At 39.0% G+C, this 23618-nt stretch overlaps 2 protein-coding genes and 1 long non-coding RNA gene across 3 annotated transcripts; 2 read left to right on the forward strand and 1 right to left on the reverse strand.

Moving 5' to 3' along the window:
* Positions 1–1702: 1702 nt before the first annotated feature.
* On the reverse strand, positions 1703–14615 carry LOC110062785 (nicotinate phosphoribosyltransferase-like). The gene is made up of 12 exons (XM_089270730.1): positions 14351–14615; positions 11475–11636; positions 9754–9802; positions 8630–8760; positions 7303–7615; positions 6047–6187; positions 5670–5754; positions 5128–5208; positions 4537–4639; positions 3946–4103; positions 3162–3269; positions 1703–2427 (listed from the first exon to the last, which is right to left on the reverse strand). The coding sequence occupies exons 1-12, from the start codon at positions 14577–14579 to the stop codon at positions 2350–2352; spliced, it is 1638 nt and encodes a 545-aa protein (XP_089126856.1). The 5' UTR covers positions 14580–14615; the 3' UTR covers positions 1703–2349.
* On the forward strand, positions 14604–18458 carry LOC149105633 (uncharacterized). Its single transcript, XR_016201178.1, has 2 exons — positions 14604–14787; positions 15847–18458. It is a non-coding gene; the product is annotated as an uncharacterized LOC149105633 (long non-coding RNA).
* A 1405-nt stretch (positions 18459–19863) lies between these two features.
* LOC110062789 (lens fiber major intrinsic protein-like) lies at positions 19864–23437 on the forward strand. Its single transcript, XM_020769737.2, has 5 exons — positions 19864–19986; positions 20089–20385; positions 21516–21757; positions 22151–22231; positions 22893–23437. The coding sequence occupies exons 1-5, from the start codon at positions 19962–19964 to the stop codon at positions 23025–23027; spliced, it is 780 nt and encodes a 259-aa protein (XP_020625396.2). The 5' UTR covers positions 19864–19961; the 3' UTR covers positions 23028–23437.
* The last annotated feature ends 181 nt before the right edge of the window (positions 23438–23618 follow it).

The raw sequence follows: 23618 nt of genomic DNA on the forward strand, positions 1-23618 counted from the left end.
CATATCTTTTGTTTTCTGTTCATTGACTATGCATGAATCACATTATCGCAAGCTTCTATTGGTTAGTTGTATAAGCACACATAACCACCTTTGTATTTTGCCAGGTTTTGCGGAGGGTCAACACCCAAAATAGCCAACAAAAACATACAACAAACAACTTTGCTAGTTTTCATAACCATCTCCTTCTATTAACTATTATTTGATTAAGGCTCTAACGACAATTAAAATATGCTAAATATTTTAGGCTTACATATACCTCTTGAATTTTTCAGAAGATTTTTTTGCTGGAGTTTTGTAGTGTCCGCAATAAAATTGGAAACGTTTTTTTTTTTGTTTGTTTCTGTGGTTGTATCAATGTTTTCTCATCAGTTTGCCGTTTTCATGCATATTATGATTTCCTGTTCTTTGCCAAAGTTCGAAAAAGTCGTATATGGGTAAAATCGTGACCCAATCTAATTTATCACGCTCTCCACTAGCCCGTAGTTTTTGTCACGTCACGCGAAAACAATACAAAACTTATAAGTTGTTAACTAAACCGTTTAAAATTCTTTCACCTCTAAACGGCACAACTAGCGAAAAAGCAACACTACAACACTAGCCATAATTTTATGTTCGATGCTAATAATATTTCTGCTCTACCGCTTCTCGGTACCGCTACATTTCTCGTTTTCGTTTAAACAAACCACGGTTTTGCGAAATTCGGTCAGTCATCTAAACCAACACAAGTTTTATTTTGCTAATCTATGTAAACTATGGATAAACGACCAAGAGGGAAGTGATTTTCGCAACTGACCTCTAGGAAAACACTCGTTACCATGAAAAACTGTTTCGGCATGCGCTTTCCCTCTCGAAAGTGCAACGAAAACTAACTCGCATGAAATAGTAAACAGGCATGGATGATCTACAAACCTATTTTCACCACTGATAAATGCGCCTTTTCAACATTCTGGCATAAGGAAAGAGAATCGAGTTTTCGCTGTTCAAAGCGTCTGATAAACTGCCGACATGAAAATCCGAAAAAGCACCAGCTTTAATTTCTGCCGGGGATTCCTTGATCTGCACTCTAGATTTCAGTATTGAAGAGGCTCGAAGAAGAAATCTGCAGCATAATCCTGATTTTGTAACCTTTTGGGGAGAGAAAGTGGTTCGAAAAATCAAAGATCCATTTCTCCTAGGAACCAAAATTGCGAATCCCGGTTCGAAAAACTGGGATTCCACTGCGCATATCGGATTTAAAAGCTTTTATATCGAACCTCCACGAACTAATAGTCGTTAAATCGTTTCTACCACTGTATAAAGACATAATCCCTTATTTTCTTCGTGCCCCCCCCCCCCCCCAGCCCCTCAAAGTATCTTCATAATAAGAGCTGCTAGACCAATAAGCGCCCTTATTTTAATGAACACCGCCTAATTTCCGGCAAGTGGACTTAAAGGGACATTGCCACCATTTAAGCATGATTTTAGACATCTCAAAAACATATATCGATCTTTGGCAGCTGAACTATTATGGTTTTATCTTGTAGGGCAGTACTCGACAAATTAGAACCCATTAGGAAGTGAGGATGGCTAACGATGGCGAGGATAGAAACGGATTGTGATATGAATTTTTGAAAAAGCGTCAGGATGTCAGTTTTTTAAAGGTTCAAATTTTGCAAAAATGTTGCTGCAATGTGGACATTCTTCAAGAAATTGCTTTTGATCATTTAGTTAGAACTAATTTTATTTCATATATATTGGGACCATTTCGTGAATTTATAACAGTTTTAAGCAAATATTTCGTGGCTGTGTCCCTTTAACAATATGTTCTCAGATTCAAATACTAATGCTCAGTGAACCGAATTTAATTTAGTTTTGAGTTGAGGAAGATATTTTCCTTGACTAAGAGTTGACACAACTTCACTAGACTGAGCAAAGTTTGCTCGATCACAGTTTACGGTTACGCCAATATAAAAATAATTTCAGTAGGCCTCCCCTCAGGTTTTTTGTTTTTACATCTAGAATTAAGATCACATCCAACAATACAATTACCATAGTTATTATTTTGTAATTGCATATATGACCTACATAGCGCTGGAAATCTGATGATGAATTGCGTTTTCTGTTACTGGGTTCTTCAAATTAATTTCTCGCGTAAATAACAACCAAATAGGGACATGACATGGATTTGCAGGGCGAAGATCAAAAAATATTTCGAGGGAAAAATAAAAACGCGCGAATTACGACGGTTGCTTATTAAGACAGGTCGCTTTCAGACGATCTGCACAGCGGCAGCTTTCTAAAGTTCTGGAAGTGATGCTAATATATTACTAGGTGAGGGTGAGTTTGTATATTAAATATCAGTTTTCCTTCTTAGAACAATTCTCCAATTGGAGCGTGGTTTAGCCAGAGCTGGTGCATAAATGTATACAATTTGTCACTCAACGAAACCTGGAAGAAAACAAAACAGAAACAAAAACAAACAAAGTTAAAAAAATAAGATGGAAATACTATTTCTCAGCCATGAGTAGTTAACTATGGATCGTGAGATTTTGAACTTGGGACACTTGCTGAGTTATGACATGGCTAGAAAACACCAAGGAACTGATTCTAGCAGCCTGAAAATCTCTCTTTCGTACATAGACATTGAATTTCGCAACAACCAAGAATTTAATTTATCCTTCACTGAATGAAAAAAAAAACACAAAAACAAAACAAAACAAAAAAACAAAGGTTTTTGGCGATAATGGCATAATCATCTGGGAATATTCTAACGTGATCAAAGAATTTTAAGAGGAAAGAGGAAAGTGTAAATACCGGGGACCCTCTATTCCCCTATTGACACCTCCCCCCTCCCCCCTCCCTCCAAGGCATATTTACTTCCAACAGGTTTGAGCGGGCGGGGGAGTGGATCTCCTTCACAAAGAAGAGATTAGTTACAACGAGGGGAAAAACAAAAGCAGGTGCTTGCGAGTACTGCAAGCAAACTCATGCCCCGATTGGTCCTGTAAAAAAAGTTGTACCGGTAATAATTATAATCTTGTAAATAAAATGGGGAAGGGAAGAGAGGGAGATTGAAAGAGTGAATATTACCGGCGGGTGTTTCTCATCAGAGAAAATGAAGTAAACTTAAACACAACAACAATTCGTCCTGCGAGATATGCATACCATCATATAAGAGTTACCTTGTATGGAGTAGGATTTAAAGCTCTGAGATGGTCTTGTCTAAAAATCTTTAGAGAATTCTTCACTCGTTCTTGAATCTCGTTCAACGGCGGTAACGGACTGCAAATCTATTGGCAAAATAGATTCAAGGAAAAGAAGCCCATGTCAAGCACTTCAATCAGTAACAATGAACTGAAAAAATTTCACCACGCGAAAAACGCTCCGTTGTACTACGACTTTATTCACCCATCGTGACGTATTAAAAGATTCGCTCACTGGAATGACTCATTCGTTTGTTGATGAGAAATATTCCGTTTATCCTCGAATTAGCGCCCCTCTTATCGGTCGAAATTTAAAATAAGTGCCCCCCTCGAATAAGCCCCCACCCCCTGCCCGTCCTCCATTTTGTGGACGAGTAATGAGACAACAAAGGATGTATAGTTTTCGTCATGTGGTATTAGATTTGTACATTGTTTCAGTTTGTGAACACGTTTAGCGAACACGTTGAACGCGTTAAGTACTAACGGTGCCTCGATTTAAACTTTAGGATCAGCTTTTCATGCCGATAAACAGCTTATGTTGTTGTTTACGCGCAGATGATGTATCAAAAAAATGATCAGGCTACGATTTGGGAAAAATTAAATAAGCGCCCTCCCCCTCCCCCTTCGATTAAGTGCACCCCTCGAATAAGCGCCCCCCGTCTTCTCCTACATTTGAAATAAGCGCCCCGGGCGCTAATTCGAGGATTTACGGTATTTACGTGATTTTGTATCATGATTTTGCATTTAAAATATACAACGTTACCTTGCCGTCCTTCCAGTAGACATGGTACAGTGGTTCCACATGGGACGGACAGACATATGCACGCTTTGCCTCGTCAAATGGATGCCGACATAGGACGCGTTTTCCTGGAGAAGGCGGCGGCTCGTCACATCTTATCATTAGGTCTAGAAGAGCTCCGCCTGAAAAAAAAAAAAAAAAAAAAAAAAGGAAAAAGAAAGAAAGAAAGAAATTACATCACAACCACGAAAGTTAGGTGCGTTTCTTTGGGATGATCTGCATCAGGATCAAATGAACGATGAACGATACCATTGGTTTGATTATCAGCCGCTCTTTGGACGAGGAGCCCACGTGCCTCTCCCGAAGGAAGGTGAAAAGATGCAGAGCTCACAAGCGAGAGCGGCGGAAATCGAACCTAGCGATATTAAGCAACCATTTTTTTTTTTGTCTCGACCGGTAGACCCTCGCATCAATTGATAGTTACACATAGATCATTACGGAGCAACCTGCACCATTTCCAAAGCTTTTCATAACTGGAAAAATAAAACGCCATACATGTGCAGTGAGGTGCTGATTAACGAGAACGAATGAAATAGTGCTGTTAAAGTGCTGTACCGTCTCCACCATATAACCGATAGGCGTCTTTCTTTCCAGGTATGGTGACTTTCTCGATATCCTGGCTCAGTTTCATTCGTGCGTCGCCATTTAGTTCCACAAGCTGCACAATAAAGAAGGAAGACATAAACAGAAAAACATGTCAGCCCAGCTATTAAACTCTCCCTCCCCCAAGCTTCACTTTTTACTAGCAAACTAGCGATATGAAAAGAATATTCATCATTATGAAAATAGTGTGAAGGTGCCACGCCTATGAGAGAAAACGGACGTAAACGACGGCTGGAGCGAGATTTTTCGGCATGATTGCTCTTACAGAGATGTGCAAAGACCTTGTTATCACAAAGAAGGAGCTGCAACACGGATGGCGAAGCTTAAAAACAGGGCCAACTTTTTCAATTCCATCTAAATCTTTCCCAATCGTAAACAATCCTAGCCTCCTACGCAGATTGGGCTTCTCATGCAATCCCTCCCCGTCCCCTCGTAAGGGAGGAAGACGGTTTGTTCTTTTTTCTTTGAAGTTTTTCAAGCTCATCAGAAAATGACGTGAAAAATACTTCATGTAGTTCAGGTTTGAAAACAAGCAGTTGTTACCTTAAATACACATCCCAAGGCAGGCTGCTTCTGACATGTTACAAGATGAGTGCCTATACCAAAAGAATCTAAGGAATGACCCTGAAACAGTGAAGAAACAAAAGAAATGGATAAAACATCGAATGTGAGTGAATATGGGAGAAAAAGAAAGTACTTGTATGCAAGCCTTTGCCTTTGGCTCCATCCACACTACGCCGAAGACTATGCCAGAGATATTTGAAAACCCAAAAAGCTGTAATAATCACCGGACATATTGGATTTGTGTTTCAGGAAAACTCGGACAGGAAAATCACGTTTCTTATGCTGTCATCGTTTTCAAAAAGCCCCGTTTTCAAAATGTTTTCTGCCCACACTAAAACGCAAAGCCGGCGTTTTCAAATCCCTCCGGTATGAAGAGCGTTTTCTTAAAGCTCCGTTTTCGTGACGGATTAGTGTGGACGGTAGGCCTAACCGTAGAAATGAAGCTGCGTTTTCAAATTTCCCCGGCGTAGTGTGGACTCGAATCATCAATACTTCATAAATACGACTGTCTTGCAGTGTACCTGTTGATTGAGCGAGAAGAGCGTATCCTCATTGATGTCATTGCTGGCGACAATAATTCTTTTTGCAAACCACGGTAGACCAAACCTTGATGAAAAATAAATAATTAATAATATGAAATAGCTTGCTTGGAGATTCATTGGGAACACCCATAATCTTCTTTCCAGATTCATCCAGGAAAGGTTTAAAAAAATACATTTTCACGGCAGCTATATTGGCGTCCCAAAACAATAAAACGGCGACCATGTTGGTGTACCAAACCAGTCCTGTGGGAGTTGATCTGAACTCTTTTCTGATGTAAATGCTCTATATGTACAAGTATAGTACATTCTTTTCACTGTCGATTTGTTCATCATATAAATATGATATTTATACTTACACTTCTGCCACTTTTTCCAGTGCTTTTCTTAGTTGTAACGATGTGTACGCTAAATCTCCTGAATCAAGCCTTACTCCGACAGCTTGGTAACCAAAATCATTCAGAGCCAAAGCGACTGCACAGAAACCTGGCATACCGCTCCTAAACATGTGCAGGACAATAAATCAGGGCCGGGTTGTTCGAAAGCTCTTTAACGCTGACCCAGGATTAAAAATTCACCAAAGTATTTTCTTTTTTAAATTAAAATGTAAATGTAAAAATGTAAATGTAATCTTATTTGTAGTGGTCATACACTTGGCTATACAAGCACTAAACTTAGCTAGTTTACGGGCATGCCAGTGAAATAAAGGAAACAAATATCTCAAATAAACGCAACATAGTTAAAAATCCCAACTGGCAGGAGGCAGACCAGTTGGCTGTTTACAAAGCGTGACCAAGGATTTCAACTCGGGACTATCGAGAAACAAATGGTGCTAGTGGCAGGGTGGAGGCCTTGAACCTGGGACCTCCAGATTACAACACCAGCGCCCTAAACCACTCGGCCACGCTTCCCCCCGTAATTTTCACCCTTTATGTTTTGGCAGTTTATATCATATTCTTATATCATATTCTATGTATTAAGCAAAATAAAATGGTGGTTGTTGTTGTTGTTGTTTGAGATAACTCAAGCTCAAAACTAAAAGGACAAACAATATGAACTGAAACGCTCACCGAAAAAAATACAACTGAAATAATAATTCTCGCTAATCTTGGGCTAGCTGGATCGGGCTTTCAACAACCCGGCCTAGCATGGCTATAGCATGTATAAATGTTTACGAAATTAATAATTCATTTCTGCATCTTCTCCCAAGTTTTTCTTCCGAATAAGACGATATGTACATCAAACACGAGAGAGAGCCTTTCATCAAATTTCCAACACCCCTCAAAGACAGTCAAATCTTTTCTGCTGGAAATCATATTTTGAATTGAAGAAACTCTAAAAACGATTGTGTTTTCAGCGGGTTCTACTCTAGGAATTTAGTTTAGGGAGCAGTGCAAAGAAGGATGAGTGAAAAAGAAGGGTTTGAGAAGAACAAAAAGTTTCTCCCTCAATTCAAGCTTAACAGAAGTCGAATAATTCAACACTGGGGACTCACACAAGAACTTTCTTCCATTTTGCTTAGATCTGCAACACCTTGACCACACTTAACATGGTAAACCTACAGCCAAATATTTTCCCATACAGCCCTCCCAAACAGTCCATAACCTTACAGTACCTCATGACATCATAGGTATCTACCAGTGCCAAAAACGCCGCGGGAAAAGCAACAGCATAAGCTGAAAAGGCCGCCAGTTCACCAAGATGAACTTCGCTCTCCAAAACACGCAATACCGGTGATACTTTCTTAAGCCAGTCTAACACGACTGGATAAAAGTCTCTAGGTTCCTGACTTGAATCTGCAGGCTGCAGCTTGCCGACATGAGGCATTTCATCAGGTGTGAATGATGTGATGAAAGCATGTGCTTGTGTTCCCTTGACAGGAATACCACATAACTTCCCTGCTAAGACATTGCTTGTACCATCAAATCCTGTGATAGGTTTGAAAGAAAATACTGTATATTAAAAGGGGTTATGGAATTTGGAGTTTGAAGTCAACGTGGCTTTTTCCTTATGAAGTCCCGTGTTTAAGATGATTTCAAGTCCTTACTGCGCAGTCTCAGCACCCTAAGGTTTATAAACATTATAACGGCTCACTCGATGGAATGCGAATCGATGCTATTCGTTACGAACGACATTCCTTATCTTTGAGGACTCTCAAATTCTTTTCCTAACGGCTTCATTGATTTTTACAGCTGCAACGTTGTTTCATCAAGTGATATAAGAAAGAACGAAGCATAAAGTTTCTACCACTTCGCATCCATAAACAGAGTGGGTCTAGCAGTACGGCCTGGAAATTATCTTTAATCAGTCAGAGGCAATTTCTTTTAGGAATTTGGAAATGAAAAAACTTATACCGTAATTTATTTTCACACTGAGGAAAAAAAAACAATAATATGAAAAGACAGTGTTAATAACAGACATATAAGTAAATTAAGACAATTTATAGTAGACGCACAAACAAAGGTATTCAGTCAGTTACATAATAAAAAAATACATACAATCACACTGGGCAGAGGAAAATAATTGGTGAAAGTTGTCATTCTTTTTGGCTAAAACAAAATAATTCAAATAATTTAAAAAATCCTGGTTCCACCCCAGCCTGAAATACAACTGTCGCATCGCTAAGCTAGCTCTTGAAGATGTTCATAACATGAATGCCTTAAATCCAGGCATGTGCACTTCCTCGAAAGCTTTTCTTTTTATTCACCTGCTGCCCGGCAATGTAGAACTTAAAATAAATAGTTTGTATGTGGTACTAACAAGAAAACCAACAAGTTGATTTAACTGAAATCCAGCTTCAACTTTAATTTCAATATAGATAGAATCAGATTTATGTGCCTTTACAAGAAGTAAAAACGTTCTAACAGTTATATGAATGAGTCCAATACAAAATTATTATTATAATCATTAGTTATTGTTTTTATTTCAAATTGACCACCCACCTCCAATGTAACAGTACTTGGAGGCCGACAACCCTCCGTCAGGTCCCTGTGATCTTCGCAAACCAAACTCAATTAAGCTCTTATCCCACCCAGCAGCAAGACGGAATCTAGATGCATTAGTGGCAACTAAGCTGAAACGAGTAAAAACACGACAAAATAACAGTCAGGGTATCGCTTATCGGTAGATGATTGCTTGCTAATCAACTGCAGTAGGACAAGATTGGAGTTGATACAGTCATATATATACTCACAATAAATAACCCTTTTGGAATCATGAAGGTCAACAACCTAGCAACTCACTCTGACACCTGTAGTATGTACATGTGTAGCGACAGGGAATATTCCTGCCCTCCTACCCCCCCCCCCCCCTGCCCGATGGGATGCTAGTCTACTGTACAAAAAAATATATGACTACAAAATATACATGCAGGAGTGCTTTCCATTCAACCAAAACAGACAGACGTTTAAAATATACGTCACACTTTCTCTCATCTTGCATTAACGCAGCCACGCTGAGAGCAAGCGGTGAGCGCAAGTTGAAAATCCCTCGGCTGCATGTCTTGTTCTGATGAACATAAACAAAAACAAGACATATATTTTATTGTTGTTGTAGTGCTGGCTTGGCAAATTTTAGCATGCTTCGGAAAATTACCAAAAAGTGATCACGCGTTTTATGAATTCATGATGTACAGAAATGTACAAATAGCATCATGGTGATTTGAGACAAAAGAAAATTACAGGATAATGAAGACAACAAACAACATGAGTGAAAATCCGCGCAATATTTTCCTCAGTTGACGCTGAAAATTTAGCAGCCTCAAAATGTTTCAATTTATTTGAAACTCTGGTATTACATTGAATATGGATTAATCTCATTGAGGGCCAAGTTCAAAAAAAAAATTCATCGAGTAGTTTTTACATGTAATTTCTGCCCAATTTAAGAGTTTTAGGGGCAATTTTTGATAAAAAGCAAAACAATGGCCTACACCAGTTGATATTCAAGCCATTCGATTTTCTGTTGGATTGATAATGGTGCTGCTCTAGTCACTCAGTGTTGAATGGTATTGTTACTCAAAAACCCGATCGAGCCACCTTAAACATTGTAGATGTATATATATGCATACCTTGCAAAGTTGACCAGATTAAGAAGGGTTGTCTCCATAAGCTGGATCACTGAAAAAATAACAAAGTTTTAAATTATACTAACAGTAACGCTATCATTAGTGACAAATTATTACTCATTTCAGGCAGAAAACGTCACTTTCTTTATATTAGACAACTAGAATTACTACTAACAAAATATGGTAAAGTCACAAAAGATAGTTAGGGAGAATTCCAAGTGAAGTATATGTGAGTCTGAGTTGCCAGCAAGGGTTCACATATTTTAAGCGATTTTGAATTCTCCCAAATTTTTCTCTCGTGTGAATGCTTATCTGGCGATGGGACACAACAAGAAATGGCTGCAAAACTACTAGAACTTACATTTATTTTTGTAAAATAAAGCCAGCAACACGCAATACCACATCATAAATGATTACCTAGTCTAAATGCAGAATCTCACACTATCTTGCCCACTCGGATGACCTGCTGTGCTCAGCAACAAAATGGTGTTCTATTTCCATATGAAAATCCTTTATTGACCAAGCTTGTTTGGTCAAGATGGCTGGATATTGGCCTCATTCTTTTTTTGCGTGCTTAATATCACTTTATGGACTTCAACTCCATTTGGGTCCATAAGCATGCAAAAAAAAAAAAAAGAAAGAAAGAACTTGGCCAATAATTATACAGCCATCTTGACCTCACGCTCGGTTAGTAACCTATAATATTATGTACATGTTTATGATCAAAATTAGAAATAGGTTTACATTATAAGTGCAATGTAATTTGTCATGATTGAATTCAAATATACTATGTGCATACTAAGTGAAGGATAATGGTTAACTCTTATAATAAAAGCATTTCACTTTTTTTGCAAAGGGTGACAGTGGAGAATATTGTGTCATTCAAATTTCTAAGGTCAGCCTTCCTACTCACATCTTCTGACAGGTTTGAATTTTTTCTCTGTGTCTTGTTAAAGCATTGTTATTTAATTTTTCTTTGGTTACAATAGTTTTAATAACCTTAAAACCTTAAAAGTAGCACCATAGTATTGGTTGCAGGCACACAATCCCGCGGTGCTAACTTTGGGGTCAATGTGTCTTGCTATGGTGTGCATAGGACATCAAATGTATTTTTATCCCGCTGTGTTTACTGTCATCCAATTATTGATGTGTCAATAAAAACATACATGTGTTATGGGCGTGACTGACAAATATTGTGCCCATGCCTCGGGCTTAGAGTGTCTTCTGCTTGTATAGTGAAGGCAAAATATTTTCTATGTATCTGCATAGAGGCTGGCCCATTTTAATTATGGTCAGTGTAAAATACAGACCGCAGACCACAGACCGTGGACCGCAGACCGTGGACCACAGACTGAGGGTAAACTGCAGACAGTAGACTTTTTAACTGAATAGTGCTACCATCATTGAGAGCTGATCATAAACAGGCTAACTGAAGCACTACATGCACTTAGGCTAACCTGAGTGATCCTCAGCTAATAGGAGTGATATTCAGGCTAACTGAAGTGGAAAAGTTCACTGCAATTAGCCTGAATGATCCCGTTTACAGTTACATGTAGCACTCAGTAATGAATTGAAATAACATGTTATATACTCTAATTAATAAAAAGTCTGTAGTCTGCAGTCTACATTTTGCTCTCAGAAAATTTTACCCCTGGTCTGCAGTCTGCAGTCTTCATTTTACATTGACCAATTTTAACCAAAGAAAAGTGACGTCCTGCTTTTACCTGGCAGTGGTCCTTCGAGTCTGAGCAAGGGAATTTTTGGGAACACTATACTGCCCTCCAGCATAGCACACAAGGTAACTTTACTTGTATCTATTGCCCTCAGGAAACTGTAAAACTCTTCCTCTACTGTTGCTGGTAATATTGTCTTGAGATACGATATGTCTGAAAATAAAGCCATCCAGGTACATGTCACGGGTTAGTGAGGTTGGACAAGTTAGTGAGGTTGGCATGTAAATTATACAAGTACAGTTTTGTTAATTATTAATAATAAATCTGCAATTTTAAGTGGACCATAGAAAGCTACATACAAAGAAAAAGATACGATTAAAATGGCATGGAACATTGGGTTCTCTAAAGTACATTTTGTACATCTATGCAAAATCTACAAGACATCGACAATGGCAAACCAAGGTGAATGTTAACAAAACAGTTGAACAATCTTTTCAATTAATTATCTGTATCAGAAGTTAATTAACCTGTGGAACAGTTACTTCATCTCACAAACAGGGCTAGTGTGAAGGTCAGTTTTAATTGACGAATGTGAGCTGCAGTATCCATGGTAAAATATTCAGTTGTGCTTCTCTATATCATTAGCCGCCACATTACAATTGAACCTCTATTCAGGCCCCAACGGCCACCCCTATCAGAGCTGTCATTAAAGGCCATAACCTGTAGCACCTATTACAGCTGAGTATGCTTGAATCAGACTAGTTTTCCACACTTTATCTCTGAAATGAAGCTCACGCCCCCCAATTTTTTTTTTTTTTCATTTCTGAAACAAGCAATTCACTATCTGTCTGTCGTAGAAGTTTGAAGAAGATCTTTCAAGTAGAACATTTTTACACTGGTGTCCTTAAGTGTCCACTTTCCATTTCCCCGAGAGTGGCCGTCTAATAGAGGTTGAACTGTAATACTATAATTGTTTCTCCAGAAAATACCATACCCCTCCCATGCAGGGGATATGGCTGAGCCATCTTTGAAGAGCCTGGTACTCCCTGGACAAAATTTTCTTGTCTTTGACTACAAGAAAACTGTAAGGTATACAAATTAAAGTTACCCACAGATTTTTTAAAGCAAAATGCTCTCATTAACCATTTTGACCGTAACTAGGGTCGGCCAATGGCAAGAGAGTAATTTGCAGAATGTTGAATGGCAAATGCAGAATGCTGAAAACCAAATGCACTGTTTGTATCTGTGTGGTTTGTTTTGTTCCAAAGGACAGCATTACATTGTACAGTATTTGGCCCTTTCCAACAAAATATCATTGAAAGCTAACTCCAAGCAAACATAAGTGCAACTGATGAAGGCTTAAGAGTTGGCCAAAACGTCTTGCTGAAATATACAAGTCAGTGATAAAAAATAGCACTTTTATCGCCTATGTCATCTCCTGACTACATTTACTCAATGAGTGAAACTAACCTTAAGCAAACAGTGCATTCAGCATTCTGCATTCTGCAAAATATGCAGGCCTGCAAATCAACCACAGCTTAGAACCCTACAGCTGAATCAAATCAAAAGGACTGGGAACTTCTAAACCTTCCTGGGATGCCATTTGGGCTTCAATATCCCAAAAAGACAAAAAGCATCCGTCAGTGTACACTACAGAAGTTGTCACTGGGCTCCAAGGTCTGCATCCTGAACATACCATGCCAAGGTGGTGGAGCTAGCATGTGTAAATTAATGATCCTAAGAGATTTGCTACACGAGGCTGTTGTTACATCAGTAGCACTATATAGCCACTAAATAGCTATGTTAGCGAAAACTCCACTACCACTTCCCAAGAGGGGACCACAGGAGGACAATACAATACAATTATGTAATCCTTTATTTACCCACGCAATATTTAGGAGTAATAAAAACACATTAAAACATGAGCGAGCTAAAAAAATGGAAACAATGCAAAGAGACTGCAGTAATCCAGCAGTCCAGACCAAGAAGGACCCTTCCTCTATTTACCCATCCAACATTTAGGAGTAATAAAAATATGTCCGTGCTAAAAGCAGTGGAAACAATGCAGAGAAACTGTAGTATTCCAGCAGTCCTGTGAGACCAAGAACGACCCTTCCCCTATTTAATAGCTTCTCAAATTGCAATTTTTCTTTATTTCTCAAGTCGTTCACCTTCTTTGTGGGAAACTGATCAAGCTCAATTAGTTTGGAATTGTCAATTACTTTTTTTCTTGAATATTAACCATATTAATATGAATCTTGACATAGAGAACTGTTTGATCTACTTGGAGCTGGGCAGGGTCAGAGTCTAGTCATAACTGTGCAACTTTGCAGCATGCAAGTCACAAGATTTGTTGAGTACCAATGAGATCCCAGCAATCTTCGATATGCATTGTCTGACTATGGTAAGCCGAATACATTAGAGAAATGGCAGCAAATTAATCAGAGCAATAGTAGTATAGCAATTAAGTTAAGAAGCTTTGAGCTTCCCACCCACCCACTCCAGAGACAGTTTTGATTCACTGTATTCTTCCGGAATCTACAACGTAGGGCCATTACTGTTATATCTATTGTAGTCTTCCATGATTGTAAAAAAATTAAGTGTTGCTATAATGTAGGATTATACCTAATAAACTGCCTGATTCCAACATGAGGTTGCCAGTCTTTATGTTTAGGCGACATTTTAAGCGGCTCACTCGTAAGTTTGCGAATTCACACGATTAGTGTAACACGCCTAAATTGCGTGAGCTTAAATTAATAAACAAAGCTAACCCAGCTTATCTGAATAATGAATGAATTAAGCATTCTGAAATCGGCCACATTTGAACGGAACAATGACTTTCAGAAGAGATAGCAAAACAGCGTAAATACCTTGTATAATAACTTGCTTTTGTTACCGGCGAGCAGCGACAATTTGACTAAACCTACCTGAATCCGTAAAGTGAAAGTTCCTTACAAAGTGCACACACTCCTCTAGTCCAGCGAAGACGGTGAATTCTCCATGGAAAGGATTCCTGCGAAAGTACAAATCGAACACGGCATTGTCCCAAATTTTTCCGCTCTTCCAGTAGGCATAGGCCATCGTAATTTGATAAAGATCCGTTAACAGAGGTTGTACTAAAGGATTGGAATTCGTTCTGTCTTCCACAGCCGCCATTTTGAAGGTTGTTTGCAATGTGACGTTTCTTACCCCACCCTGAAAGTTTTTTTTTGTCTCATACGGGACCTGTTCTCTTTATCAGTTTCTGTGCATGTGAAGCGGAGTGAAATGTTTATGTAGCTGTTGTTTGAATTGTGTGGCTACCTTAAAGATTTGCCTGAAGGAACTGCCTCGTCGCTCCAGACGTTGGAGGGACAGCTAATCGGTGAGTAGAAAAGTAACCTTTATTTGGTGCCCAGTCGATGTGATGCAAGTTTTCCTTCGACTTGCTTGGAAGCAGGTGGAAGAGTTGAAAACGTTGCTACCTAGCACCGCCAGAAAAAAGCAATCCATGATTTATTGAATCGTAATTATTTAAGCTTATGAATCGCGTTTTGCGCCTCCTTGCTGTGTTTTTAAAACAATTGTTATGCACAGGCTTTCTTCTTTGTTCAAGCGATGACTCATTCTTGAACTGTACAACAATCATGTAAGCTTAAATTGTTAGGCAGCTTATTTGTCAATGCGTTCTCAACTTGGTTTCGAATTTTGACCAGTTTCGTAATCTTTCTCAGGCTTTTGACGAATGATAGCTTTTTAATAAATTTATTTTGTGATTTAACGTTGAAAGACACATGCATTTATATCTTAATTTCTGTGATATTTTTGGGTAGAAATATTTGGCAATAAAACGCTTAACTCACAAAGGAATACAAAAGACACATCGGCCAATTTTTCTTGCAACAGTTTTTTCCGACATAAGTTGCAAAAAAATGGCTTTATAGTGTAACACCCATTGTAAAGAACTTGTGTTTCGTGAGGAAGACAGTTGTCTACTCTTTGCACCGGTCGTTGCAAGTCATCCATGCACATTGGGGAAGTCTTTGTCCACAGGTAGCCCAAGCTCAATGTATGAAAACAACAATCATAACGTGACACTAATGGCTTAAATTTAGTTTCAAGGTTTGTATGGAAACACAATGGTTTCTTTTATGCTAAAAATTATGAGGTCTTCGGATCCAAAGTGATTCTGGCAAGTTTTCTGCCTTTGTGTTCCCCATGCTATAGAGAAATACATGTAGTAGTGGCCCGAACACAAAGGAAGAAAGAAACTTTTGGAGTGACATTACATCTGTTGTTCTCATATACACTGAGCCTGGGCCACCTGTAATTTGACTTGCAAAGGCACAACAAAATTGCTCAAGAAGTTGAAATAAATTTGTGTAGTGTGGCATGGCCTTTACACATAGGTACATGTACATTAATTTGTATAATTATCTTTAAGGATGGCAGAATGTGAGATGGCTGTAGATAACTTTGTAAGGACAGGACGTACTGGCCGTCGCAATGCTCTTCCTGATGTATTCGCTGTTGGACATGCAGACGTGACAACGGCTGGTCTTCCGGAAGTTTTAGAAAATTTCACCATTGGTTCTTCAACACAACCAAGCAATGACACTTCAAGTTCACAGAATCAGCCTCAGCCAGAGAAAATGGAGTGAACATCGGTCGCTAGGATTTACAAACAATTTATTTGAATCCGAACAAACCTATGGTGTTTGTGTGACGCTATTGTTCCATGTGGCTTGGATATCCATGTGTTGCATGCTGTGTTTTATATTTTCACCAATGCTTAAAAAAGGCTTTCATGATGAGCAGGGCAAGTTAGGCATCCTTTTCTGAAATATGTGGACTTGACCAGACAACATTTGTTGTGGCGACATTTTGGACATTACAGTGAACAGAAAGTTACAGACTGGGAGAAAAATCAAATGAAAGTGCAGTATTTTGCCAGACCTTGAAGTTTATAATTCTTGCAATAACTTCCACATTGCAGTCTTTACATTTTGGTGTATGCATAAATTTTGAAAGCAATTCATCATGCGTTCTTCAATTCCGGGACTCAAAACATGTTTTGCTGTCCGGTCATCTAGGACAAGATTAGCAGGTTTTCCTGCCGGGCAAGTTACTTTTCATTCTAACTTGCCCTATGGGCAAGGGCCCAAGCAAGTCATTGCTGCCAACTAAATCAAAACAAAAGTAAACTAAGACTTGCCCAGGGCAGGCTGGAATTCAAGAGCTCTGAATACCAGATCAATTAACTGTATATTCCTTGTTGTTCATGATTATGCAATTATCTTGGCACAACTTGCACTATTAACAGACAGTGGCTTAGACTGTGAATGCAGAGAACAATTATTGTTGCTTGTCCTGTAGAGAACAATCGTCACTTCTTTCACTTGGGGCAATCGGACAGGGAAAATTAATAGGGACTACTTACATGTACAGCCTAGTATCATGTTAAAGTTTCCTTTGTCAATTTCAGTCTTAGAGCAAGTTAACATGGTACAACTTCATGTGATGCAAAGTGCATTCTTGAAGTAATTGAGATTGTTTGGATCACTTTCATAGTTTGGAAATTTTCTTTTTTTAATAAAAATGTTCCCCCTGACTTGGGAGACTTTAAAAAATTCTTTTGTTGAAACATTAATATTGTTATAAGTCAGAGTATCAAAGAAATATGCACTTCAAAGTTTATATGCTCTTGAGACAAAGTTAACAACAAGAAAAGTAATCTAACTGTCCTCGTCTAGATTTGTATCAAAAATTAATGTTAATATTTAAGCCAAATCACTAAGTTATATACAAAAACTTTATTGCCTTACAACAGTATCTTAGTATTGTTATTAATATCATGAAAGAGGAAGAGCTATGATATTGACGAAGCTTAAGCACTTTATTTAAGTTATTCCATTTTTACATGTAGGTAACATAGAGATGATAAAAAGTAGGCGTTCTTTGCAAAATACTTACCACATGTATTTATGCAATGCTTTCAAGTGGTATTTTATGGAATATCCCACAAGTCACTTGTATTTCCTTGGTATACACACTTGCCTATAAAAGGCTTGTCTGTATACTAAGAAAATACAAGTGACATGTGGGATATTTCTTGGTATACCAGGACAGAGCGTTGCATTACTATTTTATACCATGCTATAGAAAATACACGTACAGTAATGGCAGATCTAGATGTGGATCTTGAGGGGGGCCACCCTCCCCCCCCCCCCCCCTTATTTTGGGCAAAAAAAAAAATCACTGAAGGAAGAAAAGCTGGCAGGGCAAGCAAACCCGCTTCCCCCTTAGCTTAAGGTCTGGATCCGCCACTGCATAGAAAATACAGTGGCCAACGCAATCAGTGCAATATACGCGCCGCACATTATGGGAAGGGTGGATGTAATACTGTTGAGTATACATCGCTTTCCTGTATCCTGATTGGCTCTATGTTCTATGGCATATGGTATATTAATGTTTGTAGCCAAATCTCTTGTTTCATTCTGCATGTAATGAGCCCCTAGGAAGATTTTTTAATCATAATAATGGAAATATGCACTCTGAATGTAAACAGCGACTTGAGTGTTCATTATTTAAGAAGATAAAAGAGTTCAACTTGGGCAAGGGAAATGATTTTTAACCAATTTAGGTCACACTTACTATGATGGATGTTTTATTAGCTTTTATTCAAAAAACAAGAGAGATCAGGCCAGAGATCATTGTAGCATAATCTTATGCTTGAGAAAAAGAAAATTTTCCATGGTGGATTTTTTGACAAGATAATACTTCTCTTCACACTTGACAGAAATAACACTTGGATAGTTCATTTACCAGCAGTTTGACTTGCTTTCTTAAACGCAGTGATCTTGAACTCAACTATTTTCCTTGGGTGTACTTTTTCATTCATTTACTATTGTCTCACTTAGGCTACTTTTTTGTTCTCCTTTGAGACTTTGAGATAGTGGGCGTTGACTGCGCATGTTTAATAACATCAGAAGACGACTACTTGTAGTTTGTTATACACTTATATGTAGGAATAAAAAATTACCAGAGATTCTCTCATTCAGTTGTATGATTTTTTTTATACAAAGTCTCATCCCCCCTCTATCCCCATAGTCATACATGATGGACGGTGGGGAGGGGGGGGGGGGATCGTGGAACCCCTTCCCTGGTTTTTGTTTCAGTAATAGTTTATAACCTTCGTTCATGACATTTGTGACGTCATTAAGTCGGCCATCTTGAATTTTCCTTTTTTTCGGAAAGTCAGAAAGAAACGTAAATTGATGGAACAACTATTCAAAATGATAGTGGAACGCTAAAAAAGTACAAACTTTGCAATGAGTTATGAAAAATACAAAAAATGATAGGTTCTGTTAAGAAGAACAAAATAATTTGGCTTGTCGTGTTGCCATGGCAATGTCAAATGACAGAGACATACAGTTGGCTCTTTAGAGTGTCGGCGAGGGATGAAGATCGAGCTACTGAAAGTTTCATGATCAAAGCGTAAATTATCTTTTCAAAGTTCTGAAAAATCCTTGAAAGAGGGGGGGGGGGGGGGAGGGTGGAATCTCCATCCGTCAGTTAAAAAGTTCTCGAATGTTGAACCTATATATAGAAGAAAAGCTGAGATAAGAATTAATTATTATCAGACCACCGCGTTTGTGCATGAATTTGGGTATACATTATCTGTGGAGGTCTGTTCAGCACTGAAAAAGGAATAGTTTCAAAATAAATTAAACATAGTTAGACTTAGGCTTCTCCGCAGCCGTTTTTTTGGGATGTAACGCAACCCTTAGGGGGAGCGTTGCGTGACATCCCAAAAAACGGCTGCGGAGGAGACTAAGTTAGACTGGGATGAGGGATTTTTTATCTAGTCAATGGCCAATTCCTTTTACATCAACAAGTTAAGGTATCTTTATTATATCTCTCAGTTTCTACGCGCGCTGCGATTGGCCAATTTGTATGGCCCGCAAAAATTTAAAGCTGTTCGGCTGTGTTTCAAGTGTTTCTAATTTTCGGGGCAAATAATTATAAGTTTAAAACTTTCGTTTTCTTTAAATTGTGTCTTTACAAAAAAAAATCGGTTTGCTTTTGACGACAGTCCGTTCTGAAAGTTACGGAAATAGGATTTCTTTTCCTTCGATTCATGGCGGGACCAAACGCGAAGCTTGGCCTGAAGGCGAACCTTGGTCAGTAATTTACAGTACAAACACATGTCACCTCAAACGCGGTTAGTAAAGAGTATGTATAGCATAGAAAAAAAATCCATAGCAACGTTTGATGGAAAATCCTGGCAAGCCTGAATAGTGATTCCCAAAACAAAGTTTGCTAAAAGAAAAAAAAAATGTCATGTCGCTGCTGTTAACAATATGTTAATTCAGTACGTCGAGTTTTGTTTGCAGAACACGATAGGGCTGTTATCCTATTTACTGTTCTCTGAGGAACATTGTTTGGTTTAATTTGTTTCGATACTGTGGAATGTGAAAGTCGAGAACGCTGCAAGGTAAAAGACAAATAGTATAATCAGCAGAAAAGGTTTGAAACCTACACTGAGCAAGATCGAAAATGGGTCGGTGGCGTACTCCTCGAGGTACAACTTCTACTGAGATTTTTAATCAAGCCTTCAAAATTAAGCTGATGATATTTTGACTGCAGAATTCGTCGCTGAAACTTTTTTGTTTGTCTGTTATAGTTGGGCTGAGTGACGCATTTTACGTCGACTTCTGGCTCGCTGTCCTGGCGGAGTATTTGGCGACGTTCTTTTTCGTGTTCGCGGTGTCCGGTTCTGCACTAAGATGGGAAGGCGCGCCAACGATTTTCCAACAAGCCCTTGCCGCCGGGCTGTCAACTGCGTCCATGATTCAGGCCTTCAGATCAGTGAGCCTGCCTCTTGTACACGCTAATCCTGCCGTTTCTCTGGCTACATTTATCACCGGGGATGCTGGCTTGATTCGAATGGTTTGCTCTGTTCTGGCCCAGATGTTTGGAGGTAGGAGTACATGACGGTATATGTACTGGGGCTTATCTTGTGCCAATATGGGTCTGAGACTCGTGTTTAATTAAAAACCTTAACTGCCTCAGTTCAGAAAAAACGTCGTCAAATTTTGGTATACATGACATTTCAGGGAACGTAGGTTTGCTAAATAGCTGTGTGCATAAAATTTCCTTTCATATAGTTTTATTCAGTTCAGGACTGCCAACTCAATTATACTGAAATCCCTAAACTGCTGAACTACTTTTTGTGCCATCGTAAGAAGGTTTATCATTTCAGTAACAAGAAGCCGTAATTAAAATATGGCGGTGACAAGAACTGGTGATAGAATTATTTTCCATGTTACTGCTAATCAACTCTGGCATGCAGGATCAGTACAAGAGCAATACAATGCCGGTTATGCCCCCTCCCCCTCGCCCCTGCATTCCCTCCGCTTTTTAAAAACGTCTACCCGGTTATGGGTCAAACTTCCTCCCCCGGATAAAAAGTCCTTGTTGATCTTATTTTCGTTCTTCAAATGTAATAAGCAATAAGTTGTAAGAATAGAGCAGATCAAAACGTGAGTTGGATCAAGGTAATAATAAGCAATTATCTTCTACATGTAAATCTCTCTTCAGCTCATTTCCAAACGGGTTTTTCTTTATATCGCTTACTAGATTCCCCCATGCCAGACCCCTAAGGTATAAGTCCTGGGCCCAGTTATTTAAAGGCTGGATAACGCTATCCACTGGAAAAATATCTATCTAGTGGCCGGATAAGTGTTGACAGAACAAACTACGTTATTCACTGAAGAGTGATTTATCCAATCGATAGCGTTAGCTCAGCTGAATCCTGCTCGTTAAATATAATATAGAAAAATATAAATTATTTAGCATTCAATCGAAAAGGTTTCTCTTTGTTACCCTGCGTGACGAAGTTTTACACATATAAATTCAGATCCTTAAGTTTGAATCCTTCCCAGGTGCCATGTATTACCTTGTATTAACTGGAGCTCAAACTCGAAATTTCAGAAACTGATGATAATCCATAAGTTATGTCTTCTCGGATTCAATTTATATTATTTGAAACCGTTTATGAAATAAACTAAAAATCCACATTCCCTCGCGTTATTCTTACACCTTCTACAGCTATAACTGGTTCAGGAATAGTGATGGCGATAAGCCCTCAACACGCCCGAGGGAAGCTAGGGGGGACTATACCAGCAAAGGACGTGAGTAGTTTCCAGGCCTTTGGCGTGGAGCTGATCCTGACGTCATTCCTGGTGCTAACCATGTTGGCTTCCATTGACGCTAATAAACACGCGGCTCGCAGGGATTATGGGACAGCGGCAGCATTGGGTGTGGTCGTTACATGCTGTTATCTTATTGCGGTAGGTACCCAAAGCAGGTGGTCGTGAGTGGCAGGCAGAGGAAAGAAGTAAACATTTTCTCCCTTCTCCCTCCTCAGGTTTGACCTTTCTCAAGGGCGCAACTCGCTCCGCCCCAATACTTTGCGAACAGTTGTTAATTAACTATTATTGATTATTCATTAAGTGATACATATCATCACGTGAATAGTATTTATCCAACATAGTTACTAGTCATGGCAAATGGTTATTTCCCTCTATTATCTTTGCATGGACGGTCAGCCTGACAACGTTTCGGATAAACGCTCATATATATGTACCCCGAAAGTGTCCACCGCCTATTGGAATGCACTTGGTAAGTAGCTTTAGTAAACTGGTCTCCGATACTAATGTGATCTATGTCCTTGTCTTTTGAAGTTACCGATCACCGGCTGTGGTGTGAACCCAGCAAGGTCACTCGCCCCGGCTGTCCTCAGCGGCACTTGGGATGATCACTGGGTAAGAAGTAGTGACGTCATTTTGCGCGTTGTTAGACAACTAGGGTCCTCTGTAACCTCGTTCCCAATGCCTACTCGTCGCTCCCCCTCTCCACCCTCCCAGGAACAAGGGAAACCAAGGGAAGAGTGACGAAATACCCGGGGAGCGAGTTTAAACGGATAAGGTGTGGCTTTCAGGTTGGAATTTTTGGGACAGGGCCGTTCGACTTTCTGAAACGAAAGCCATTTTTTTATAGCAATAGATGTTTTAATTCCAAACACCTAGAAAAGAGATGAGAAAATACGAACACCCAGCAAAGAAGTAACTTAATGGACTTTAAGGTGGTTGGAAATGTGCCTGTTATTCATAGCAAAAACTGAGAAATAAAATGGTATACTGACTGAGGTCGATTTTCATTTTCCTTGTATAAACTGTAAAGAAACCATACAAGGTCATGTCACTTCTAAGTCGAAGAGAGAGAGAGAGAGTTACGAGGTCTGTTTTATTAACACGAGGCGAGAAATTTGCCACAGGGTGAAATTACATCCTCCAAACTGGAAATCGCACATTTAAATTTGACAATGTAAGCACATCAATGTGCAGAGCAATTTGAATTTTAAAAGAACATTAGCAGTGAACTAAGATCTACCGATTGCTTCTAATTTGTCTGATTTATTATCAGGTTTATTGGGCGGGACCAATCTTAGCATCTTTGCTGGCAGCATTTCTTCACCTTTTTCTGTTCAAGGACCGTGAATATCGACACCACTCTGCCCCTGAGGATGACGATCATGATGAAGAACCCATCATACAGTAGTTGATCTGTGACGCTATTGGCTACTTCATATGACGATCGTGTACATATTGGTTACTTCAGGAGCCCATGTTATAAACATGTAGTTAACTTGGATTAGAAGCGTAGTGTATATGTTGTGACGCACTCACAAGATACAAATTGTTAAAGTGTTTTTGTGTATATACATCAAACTTCATAAATAAACTAAATAACGTGGGCCTTTTGATTAACTAAAATAACTAGAGTCGCGTTTCATCAGATTATCAAGAACAGGAATTGAATCTTTTTCTAGCACACCTAAATATGACTTAACGCACACGACGACCAAGAACAGTAGCTAGACTATCACAATTTTACAAAACACTCCAGTCGTCTTTTGTACGAGCAAGGGAGTGCACCCAGAAAATTAATAAAGTGATTCTATAACTGAATTGTCAAAAGTATGGTGTTTGTTTGAATATATAATATACTCCGTTTGCACTCACGTGGCAGGCAACCACGTATTTATTAGCACGAAAGAAAGTACTTGCAAAAGAAAATAATTCAACCACCACAGGATTGGTTTATAGGACACCAACATCATAATCATGAGCATGGCCGCCGCTTCATGGC

The sequence above is a fragment of the Orbicella faveolata genome, unplaced genomic scaffold (assembly GCF_042242905.1).
Source record: "Orbicella faveolata isolate gen_17 unplaced genomic scaffold, um_ofav_v1 contig_34, whole genome shotgun sequence".
NCBI classification, from domain to species: Eukaryota; Metazoa; Cnidaria; class Anthozoa; order Scleractinia; family Merulinidae; genus Orbicella; species Orbicella faveolata.